Source organism: Leptosomus discolor, chromosome 5 (assembly GCF_034619465.1).
Source record: "Leptosomus discolor isolate bLepDis1 chromosome 5, bLepDis1.hap2, whole genome shotgun sequence".
NCBI lineage: Eukaryota > Metazoa > Chordata > Aves > Leptosomiformes > Leptosomidae > Leptosomus > Leptosomus discolor.
The window spans coordinates 12,075,381-12,086,217 of record NC_141395.1 but is presented as its reverse complement, the minus strand read 5'-3'; the positions used below and the strand labels follow the sequence as shown (position 1 = coordinate 12,086,217).

Here is a 10,837-nt window from a genome sequence, read left to right as displayed (position 1 = left end):
TTCTTTATCACATCTGTAATTGACTTCAAATGCATCTCAATGACATTCTTACTACTTTGAAAAAGCACGCAGAAAAAGCCTGGAAGTGTACTTTATCATTTAATAGAAAAACTGTACTGCCAACAGCACACCAGTTCCTTAAACAATTATTATTAAGCGCTGTTCTAAGAATTAATTTTGCAATTAAAGAGTATAAACCTAAGTCATAATTTAAAAAAAGGCATTTATACCAGTTATTTCAAGGTGTACACATCGAAAGAAGCAGCACCACAGCTTACTGAGGAACAAAGCCCATCCATAATTTCAACAAGTAATTTCATACCAAAACCCACAAATATTGGTATCAGTACCATACTTATCAATATACTTCAGAAAACCCTAAATAATCCAAACAAGTGCACCCCATTTTGTTTCCTCATACTCATTGTTTCATAATGCTATTTTGCAGAGTTCTTTGTAACCTAGCTATGTTGGCATCCAAGGCTGCTAAGCTATTCTTGAAGTCCTCTTCATCTCGAGAAGTAAATGTTGAGAAAGAGGATGCACTCCACTCAGACTTCCTCGATGTATCATCAAATGAAATGGAACTAAAATCAGCTATTTCACTGCCTTTTTTCTGAGAAATCTCTTTTGGAAATAGCATTCGTACGTGAGGGTATGTACCAGGCTGAGGTTGGTCTGGTTTATCTGCGAAGTCTTCTGCAGCTCCACTTAGCGTGCCTTTTAGCCTCATTGGGACTTTGTCTCCTTCTGGCTTCACTTTATCCCCTGTACCTTCAAGCGTGTTTTCCATAGTCTTTTTCACACTGTAACTAGCACTTAATTTATCCAGAAGAGTTGGATCCTTCGATATCTCGCATCCATTCTGCTGCACAGAGTTTGAGAGCTCACAGTGGCAGTCCAACATCTTACAAGCCCCTCTACTTTGGGGTAGCACAGCAGTTCTTTCAGAGATTGGCTGCTGGTTTTTAGAGGCATCGTTAGTCAATGGAATATAAACAGTCTCATCTAACTTACTTTGGTCATCTAGTAGAGTCCCAGAATCACTAACTGTTTCTGCATCTGGCTTCAGTGAGGTTAGCAGTATTCTGGGAGTTGATGTCAGTTCTTCTGAGAATGTATTGTTTACTTTACTTCCTTCAGCAGCAAATTCTTCATAGGCTAGATTTTGCATTTCTAATTCTCCACTTTTATTTGAGAACTGAAGTTCTGTATCTGTCAAAATATGATCCATTTCTAATTTTTTAAAGCAAGTCATTACTGAAGCACTCCCAGGAAACAGACCAGGTTGCATCTGCTTCTCATGATCTTCCAAAAGAGATTTTGAGAGACCTTTTTCAGGTTTGGGTCTAATGTTGTCTACTGTGAGGTCAGACAGAAGCTTGGCCATACTGCCCTGCAAGGTTCTGTTAAGATAAGATCAATTAATCAGATTTAAAAATAGTCACTAAACAAATAATTTAAAACATTTATACAAGACCAAAACATTACAGTTATCAGACTATGGAAAAGTTATAATTCTCTTTCTACATGTTGTCATAAAACATAATACAAATGTGAACCAATTACAAGTTTCTTGAATTTTTTTCTTCAGCTCAGATCAATGTGCCTATAAAGTAACGAAAACAGCACAACCCAGTGAAGTGCTCCATATTATTCCCAATTCACCTGCTTTGAGTAGTACAAAATGAAAGAAATTGATGTCAAGAAACTGCTACAAAACATAGAGCAGCAGTTACCAAACTCAGTGAGAACTTTTTTCTGAATTGTTCTTCCCATAAAAAAATACAGTAAAAGAAATAAATTCTCATTTCTGCTTTGTACATCAAAAGAAATGAATGCTTAATTCTTATGTATATGGCATACACAGATAAGACATCATTATACTACCATCTGGTGGTCAGTACAGTAGTCATAGAAGCATGTAATGTGTCTAAACTTCTACTAAAGAATCTGAAGTGTTGATTAAAAATATTCTGCCATTCCAATTAGGATCAATTATAAACAAGACAGACAACAGTTTAACCTCCTGTGCATATCATGTCCAAACATATTTTATGTACCTACCACTTTGCATGTGCAAAAAGCTATTTAAGTCTCCCAGCTTGCCACTATATTCATCATAAAAGACCATGATTAAATAAATTCACAGTAATATTTCTAAAAAATTGTGAGTAACACCACCTTCGTTCAGTGATCCAAGAACTCGCACCTTTACCCATAATTATTATTTGGGCATAATCTACTTCAAATGTGTGTACAATTAAAGCAGGGATTGCTCATCGCCATGGGAAAAGCTTGCTGTGGGTCCTGAGGACAGATCTTTCTATGAGTTCATCTTAAAACAGACTAATCTCTCAATCAGTGGAAAGAAAGAAAGAAAGAAAAAAACCACCCTCCTTAATTCAGGTTAAGAGTTAAGTTTCCAAATTCTACAGCTTCAAGGGACACACCAGCACGTTTTCTGGTCCGTGCACTTCCCATGGAGCTCCCTATCAGCAGGTCTGCTATTAAGAGTTAAAACTTAGCTCAAGTTACGGCAGACAGCATTTTACTTTACAACAGAACTCAAGTCATGTAGCATGACAACCCCACTTTTACAAAATTATAGCAAAAGTAAGCACAAAGAGAAGATTTAGCCTATGTGATCTCCTAGCACCACCGTATGAGGAAAAAAAAAAAACAAAAAGCAATGAGGAGGCAATAGTAGCTTAGCCAATAGTACCTGGTTAATTCACGCAGTCTGTTAACTTCTGCATCACGCTGACGTAAAGTTATGCCCAAAATCTTATTTTCTTTCTCTGAAGCTTCCAGCTTAAACTGAAGGCTCTTCACATTTGCTAATGCCTCATCCACTTCTAAAATGCCAAAAAGAATTTACTTAATTATTTGAGTTTTAAAACACTAAATAAACAAAAAGAACAAACAAACCCAAACCACGTACCAATCTTAAGCTTGGTGGAATGAATGTCATAATGCTGTTTGTTTTCAAGCAATTCTTCTTCTTTATCTTGAATATCTTTTGCAAGACGTTTATTTTCTTCTTTCTGACTTTCTATTATTTTAAGTAGTTCTTCATTTTTAGCCTGCAGTGACTCAAGGCCTTTCAGTGATTCTTTCAATTGACTCTGGAGCATCAAGTTCAAGGACTGCAAAGAAGCTACCACCAAAAGTAAAACATGAAACGTTGAAGTGTTTTGTGTGGTACAGTTTGAATTTCTAAATCAAACTACGTTTTTAAATAAACTTGGTAATACAAATTGTGCTTAGACAGAAGAACAGTTTTTTGAGGCAGCAAGATAAAACTCAAGCTTTCTTCTTTATTATCTAATGTCATCTTCATTTTAAGAGACAAATAAGGAAAAATAATCTGCTCAGCAGCTGAAGAGCCAAGTCTCACTACATGGAGTCTAAACAGCCACAACAACCCATGCAAATGCAGCTGCATGATTAGACCCACAACACGCAGTTTAGTTGCCACTAAACACCACAATATTATTTTTATTTATATACCTGTATCTTTATATGTCTGTACCTATTTAAATAGAGCCTTAACAAAAATGCCCCTAATGAGCATCATTCTCTATTAGTACTTTACATCCATAGTTGCAGCTCTGTCCAGATGTCTTCTCACTTCTTTCTCGTTCTCCAAGTTGCTGGTTTAATGTTCTTAGTCTCCTAAATGCGAATTGTGAAAAAGCACAAATTCAGGAAATTCAGATTAAGTTCAAAACCACTGCGTTTTAAATTAGTTTGGTAAGAAGTTCCTATTGAGAATTAAATGTCACAGAATGTTTCAGAAATAAAAAAGTTTTAATAATGCATTTTTCTTACATTCCTGTATTTCTTCAACACCAAAGACCCTTTGCAAGTTCTGGCAAATATCTTTCCCTTTGTTATAAAGTACAGTGCGATCCAGTTATGTATGAGAGCTTTCCTGAAATGAGGGACACCTTTGCCTTTGAGAATACACTACAAAAAGAATATAAACAGGCTAACTACCTTGATACTGCAGTTCTCATAGAGAATGACCCATCGATCACACCTAGACAAAGGCCCAATTATGATGTAACTGATGCTACTAAAACATCAGTATTAACCGAATCTTGCTATGTGTTAATTATTTCTTTTTAAACAACATAGCCTCACCAACGTACTTTCTAATACATAAATACTGCACAGACAAGAATGAAAAGGCTGTAACACCTACACCAGAACAATGATAAAACATGCAATTTAGAGCAGACCAGTTAAAGACGCTTTAGGCACATCCACAGCGAATACAGCATCACTGATGAGTTACTCACCTACGCAGTTGGGCATTTTCACTTCTGAGAGGCTGTAAAGCTAGTGCTATTTCAGCTTGTATATTCATACTTTCCACTACAGCTGGGAGCAGTGATATGCAGTCTTCTATTTCATTCATCAACCTTAACATTTCTGAATCATCTGTAAGAGGTGAGAGGAAAAAAAAAGACCCCATAAATATATAAACCTGCAGTATGACAGTAATATTTTACATGCAACTAAGCAATCTACAAAGTTGTATAATGGTATCCACTTTTTTCCCAAAAAAGCCTCATCTTTATTTTAACTATATTTATTTATTTATAATTTTTAAGCTTGACTATGTAAACTACGCTTTAGGCTCTTGATAAATCACAACCCACCACCTCTCTGACCAGCCTTTGTGGGATTGCTGTTGTAATCTCTCTACACTGCTCCTTTCCCAGGGGAAAACACTGTATTTGAAATGAGAACAGTCTTTACCTAAGCTGTCACGATAATTTAAAATACTCCAAAAAATAATTTAATACTTATCCAGAGTGAAATATGAAGCTATTACAGCTTGGAAAACCATTCTAAGATGTCACATATCATCTGACACGTACAACTTCCAGAAACCCAAGTGCTCATTCATTTAATGCAGCCTCTTTGTGTTACTTGTATGTAATCACTCTACCGCCCAACGAAAAGGTCCTCACCTTGATCTGTTATCAGTGCTCTGAGCTCTCCCAGAAGATATTTTACAGTGTTCACTTTATGGGCTGTTTCTTCTGGATCTTCTTTTCTAGATTTTAGAACTTTCTTCACAAAACTGGTTTTACAGCTTGTCTCTCTCACTGGGGCTATGTCAAGTACATTCAGTTGGTCGTCTTCGTCAACCGTATCCTCACTGTGTTCTTCAGAAGCATCCTCCTCGTTGTTATTGGAAGCATTATGTTTTGCTGGACAATGAGGATGGCACTTCTGCTCAGTCCTGCCGTCCATCATTTCATGTGACTGTAACAAGGCCAGGTGAGCTTGTATGCATCTTATCAAGTCTGCTTCTTTTACCCGTTGCTCGTGGGTTGGGCCCATCTCTCTGCCGGCAGGCGCTGGGATGAATGCAGGCACTGCAGAGTTACTGCACGCTCCTGATGCTACCCAAGGGATCACACTGGGAAGAGCAGCGGCAGGCTGTATTTGTGCAGCAGTAGTAGAAGCAGCAGAAACAACCGGGCAAGCCACAGGTCGTCCCATCTCTGGCACACATCCATTGCCACTGTCTACAGGAACATCCTGTGTAAAGAATATTCACATCAAACAAAAAAATAACTTTTTCTTTAAACCTTAAAAAACCCCACCACTACCCGTGTCTGGCTCAGTATAGTCTTGATCATTCTTTGCAAATTATAAAAGCAACTACAACTCATTAATTGCATAATCTTCCAGTATATTAAGGAGTAATGAAAATGTAAATCTGGTTTAGATTACCTTTACATTAAATGTTATTTGCAACATTAAAGCACAGCTCTTTTTCAGCTGTTCTGTAAAGAAAAAACCTCAGCAGTGTTTTGGTTTTGGTTTTTTGCTTTATGACCACTCATTCCTTGAATCAAACCAGGACAGGGAAGGAAAAAAACCAGTTACCTTTCAGTATATGAATTTCTTAAAAGTCAAGGGCAGCACTAGCTATACATAGACTGCCTGCAGATGGAAGGTAAGTCTACAGTCTTACAGTTTCAAGGTGTAAGCCCTTTGCCACATTTCCCAAGGTGGCAGCTGGTACTCACCATTAGCTCTATTCTATACCTTGAAATATACAAGTATTTTAAAATGTGGCTCTAAGATAGTACACAGTGTCTGAAGAAATAATCAACTTGATCATTGGTAGGGAAAAGCTACATATGAGATACCATTTCTGTTATCAGGAGTTGGTTAATGATCCTAATATGCATTACTGAGAATGTAATTATTAACGGTAATTAACAGTTTCCTGCACCTTCCATGTTTGCTGTGCATTACAGAATTCACCATGCAGAAATAAGCAGCCAGTTGAAATGCCTCTAACTGCCTTTTTCGGTGTTTATATAAAATGCATTTTAAATACCAGTATTTTCTCTCATTATGTATCCTATTCATCCCTATAAACTGAAACATGCAATTTTTTTTAATTTAAGGATAATTATTACATAAACCCAAGAAAAACAACACTCTTAAATAAATGTATAAATAAATAGCCAGTGCTAATTTAAAATGTTTATTAATAGTCAGAATCAAACTTTTACTTACTGGCTGAGTAGATAAAGGATTAGCTGAATGCTGCAGGGACAGAGCTGATGTGGAGGTAGGTAATCGATAATTAAAAGCTGTAGTATTTTGACATCCTAAAAGAAAACAACACTCACAGATCAGGGCAATTTGGGGTAAAACTCATACAGTAAAATAGCAGGCTCTATATTAATAGTCCCACTAACCATGACTTGAGGTAGGAAAAGGAGTTACAGTAGGAATTTCGTTACTGTTTTGTGGTGTTTGGCCAGTTATCAGAGACATCTGAGTTTGTACATGCTCGCACAGTTTCTGATGCATCACAGGAGAGCGTTGACTGCAAGGCACATGAATTGGTTGAACCATCTGATTCTGTGCTGCACTGGAAAGTTCTTTCTCAGTAGAAGGTGTGGTGGACGAGGCAAATTTTCCATTTGATATTGGCACTATAGAGAAAGAAAGAAGAAAAACCCCAGCTGAAGTTATCTGTCTTGTTGATCTACACAAATCCACTGTGTTGTCAGGCAGACTCTGGCAAGTTCCTTTGAAAAAAGAAAACCAAAAGACGCTACAGCCAAAGATTCTAGTCAGACTTTTTACTCACCAGCAAATTAATCCATCATTTTTGTCTTCCAGACAGAGCAACTCAACCCAGCTGGACAGATAGCTGTCCTTGAAGAAACACTGAGATTTAGTCCTACAGAAGGCCAGTTCTAAAACGCAATTCTTAAAATATCTGCTTAGCCGCTTCCTAAGCTTTTAAACCATTCAGAATAACCCATACCAAAGCACTCTCCAAACCTACTTTTCTTATGTTGGGTACAACAAAAACTCCGTGTCTTTACAGTGCTGGAAAGATAGCAGCTATGTGCTCACCTTCTACAGTTCACAAAACAGGCACTCTGCTACACCCCTAGCCTACAGGCCTGTCTGCTGGGTTAGAAATCACACAAATGGAACATGGAGAGAGGGAGAAACACTAAACAAAGTGAAATATTTCAACTGAGAGCAACTCAGCCTACAGCACTCCATCCACCTTTCCATTCAAGTGCTCTGGCCACTAAACCATTTGAGTTCTTACTTATCTATTCCAACACCTTCCTGTTTGCAGAAACTGATCGTAGAGAAAAACCTGCCTGGACACCTAACTCCAGGACAGTTTATAGCTGCGTATCCCAGAGACCAAGCACTGTAATGCTTCACTGTCCAAGAGAAATGGGGCATGGGTAATACCCATCCTTCTCCTCCATTCTTCCTACCAGCTAGACTTGAGGATGTTGGCATTTGTAAACACACTCAACTGTCTTCCTGGTAGAAACTCAAACATTTGTGAATTTTAGTAACTGTTCAGTAAACATATAAAGCCTACATAATTTTGTGGATCCAGCTCTGGATCAACCTATAAGAAATGACAACAATTATCTGAAGGCTTGTTATATCTCAGTAAGTTGAGAAGTCTCTCAATGTTGTTTGAGAAAAAACCTAGCCCAAGAAAGCCTGCCTACCAGTTTCTTTTCGGACATGGGCAGGAGTAATGTTTTTTTTCAACCCTTTCTTCTTGGAAGTATTTCCTTTGGTTAGCAAAGGCTTGGAAGTAATCTTAATGGAAGTTGTTTTCCCACGTTGTTTATGGATAGTCTCCCTTCCTAGTATTAGTCAAAGAAAATAACTAGTCAACAAAACAAATCAAAACAGTCTCAAAAAAACTAAAAACATAACTTAAATTTTCAATAGGTACCACCTGTAGCCTCATTTTGTAAGATATTCTTCAGCAAAGCTGCACAACGGTCAAGTCCACTATGAACAGTATCAACCTGCACAAAGAATACTGCAGTCAGAAAATGAGTATCACTGTTTTCTTTCCGTAAACTAAGGTACTATTTTAGAGGTGTTCCCTACTCTATCACCTGAAAAAGAATAACTGATAACCAGCAAAACCATGTCATTTTCCATGTATTACTTTGCAATGACATGAAAGTTTGCAAACACACAAATTTTGCAAAAAACCCTAAATTGTGCTCTTGCACATGTGTCCATTTGCTGGATTTTATGTTTTGGTAATTGTATTTGTGTGTTTTTTATTCTTATTTCCATGTACAATTAAGCTATTATCTACAGCCTATTTCTACTTTGCAGAGAATTGACTCAGCACTACATAGAAAACAGCACTGCAGCACTGACTCCATACAACTCCCTCTTTTTGGCACAAAACCTAACAACTACAGCTATACTTCTGCCATGGCCAGCTCTAGTCCATAAACAGCACAGTTGTGCTTGCAAAATACATGGAATCACTGCATGGTTTGGGTTGGAAGGGACCTTAAAGACCATCCAGTTCCAACCCCCCTGCCATGGGCAGGGACACTTTCCACCAGACCAGGTTGCTCCAAGCCCCATCCAGCCTGGCCCTGAATGCTACCAGGCAGGGGGCAGCCACAGCTTCTCTGGGCAACCTGTGCCAGTGCCTCACCACCCTCACACTAATGGATTTTCTCCTAATAGCTAACCTAAAATACCCTGTGCCTTAATGAGATTTGTCAGAGCCAAACTCTCTGCACAAAACCCCACCCTGCATGTATCTGCAAGACGCAGTATATACCCTTGCTAGCTTTGCAGGGGCTGTTTTCTAGCCCAGATGCAGTAGTACCTAAATTAACCAGTTTTGATTCTATTATTCAAGGTATTCCAATTTCCGTTCTCTTTAGATAACAGAGATGATAGTATTAAAGTCATCTAATTACCTGATCATCAGAGTCAGTGGAATAGAGGGAGTATCCAGACTCCACATCAGAATGACATCCTTTTCTTAAGCCAAACCTGAAAGTCAAATTCACTGTTTATACTACCTCCTTAAGAAGCAGCAAAGTAAAAAAACATACTTTTATTCAATAATAGCAAACTAAAGTAAATTAATTTTACCAAGAAACAAAATGTCTTTGTCTTGCTGAAAACTTTGCATTGCTGCAACAAACACGTTTAGTAGATGTTAACAGCTTACGTCAAAGGACAATTCAGTCTTTACTCAACAGCATTACATATGACTAGTAACCGTACAAATTCAATCTTTTATAAATAAAACATGCAGAGAAAGTCAACCCTGTATTTCTACAGGCAAAATTTCTATTCAGTTTGTGTCTGTCTATTCATGGGCTGCTTAGCACCTAGATGCACTGCCTTTCAGCTAAAAACGTCTTCTGATATATACAAAGAATTTTGGGCTCGTTGTGAGGTATGACAAGTACAAGGTTCCCAAATGCTCACACATACGCTCGATCTCAGATAGCATGCATGATTAAGGTCTTACTGCTTTCTTCCATTTGCTAATTTAGCTGCTCCTGTTAGCCTTCCAGAAGACAGTACCTGTGGATTACAGAAATACACTCTGATTTTCATGAAGGACTTTCACAATATAATTTAAGACTACCATTGCCCGCTGATTCCAAGAACTGTTGCCGAGGCAGACCGGTCAAAGGTAACGTACAGCACTCACACCAAGGAGGGGGCCCACCGCTACCATTAGGGACTGAATCGCGTACTTTTCATGTCACAAAACATGCCTTTACAGCGCGAAGCATCGTGAATTTCCGCAGCGCTCTACGGATACAGTTCCTCAACGACACGGTCAAGGGCTGAGTACAGACCCACGTTCCAGGCTGAAACCAAGCTCTGTAAATACACCCCCAAACTTCGGGGGATTTTAAGAATAAACCGCTGCCCCACCACGGTGGAAGAACCCCTGAAGGGGAAGCTTGCCGCGGTGCCCCTCACCGACACACACGACCCGGCCGAGCCCCGAGGAGGGGTGGCCGGGCGAAGCTTCGCCCAGGAAGGCCCCACTCCCCTCAGCAGTCGCTCCGCTGATCGCCCAGCTCCGCGCTTGGCGGGGCCGCCTCCCTCACCCCCCTCCGAGCAAATCGGGGGTCCGATGAGGCACCTAAAGAGAGGGCAGAGAGCCGACTGCTCCCCCCGGGCCCCCGCCCCGCACGCACCTTGCACGGCCGCGCAGCCCCCGGCCTGGCCATGGTCCCAGCCCCGGCCCCGGCCGACGCGGGGGCGGGGCCACCCGCCGTCCCGCTCTGCCCCCTCCGGCGGGGCGCTCACCCCGCGCCCACCAATCCCGAGCTTGCTTGGCTGACGGACGGGAAGGCCGTTACGGAGGGGCGGGGCTAACTCCCACCTACCCCGCCCTGCTCGGCGGCTCCGCGCTGCGCGCCGGCGGCAGCTAGCGCGGGAAGGGGAAGGAGCTGCGTTACGGAGCGAGGTCGGGGATTGGCGGAGAGTGGGCGCCGAGGAGCCAATCGGA

The 10,837-nt window shown here is 40.2% G+C and overlaps 1 protein-coding gene across 1 annotated transcript; it reads right to left on the bottom strand.

Moving 5' to 3' along the window:
• Window positions 1-210: 210 nt before the first annotated feature.
• Window positions 211-10,556, bottom strand: CCDC14 (coiled-coil domain containing 14). The gene is made up of 13 exons (XM_086465544.1): window positions 10,524-10,556; window positions 9,839-9,894; window positions 9,276-9,351; window positions 8,276-8,348; window positions 8,040-8,180; window positions 6,741-6,980; window positions 6,556-6,650; window positions 4,986-5,562; window positions 4,308-4,449; window positions 3,599-3,678; window positions 2,945-3,160; window positions 2,726-2,858; window positions 211-1,406 (listed from the first exon to the last, which is right to left on the bottom strand). Exons 1-13 carry the CDS (start codon window positions 10,554-10,556, stop codon window positions 422-424), a joined length of 2,847 nt encoding a protein of 948 aa, XP_086321670.1. The 3' UTR covers window positions 211-421.
• Window positions 10,557-10,837: the final 281 nt, after the last annotated feature.

What these genes read in the sequence shown, in the direction of transcription:
- CCDC14 (XM_086465544.1), bottom strand. Translation starts at nt 10,556, where the DNA reads ATGGCCAGGCCGGGGGCTGCGCGGCCGTGCAAG. An exon ending in CTTACAAAATGAGGCTACAG is followed by an intron (nt 8,181 to 8,275) that starts GTGGTACCTATT and finishes GACTAATACTAG; the next exon opens with GAAGGGAGACTATCCATAAA. An exon ending in ATCCTTTATCTACTCAGCCA is followed by an intron (nt 5,563 to 6,555) that starts GTAAGTAAAAGT and finishes TTCTTTACACAG; the next exon opens with GATGTTCCTGTAGACAGTGG.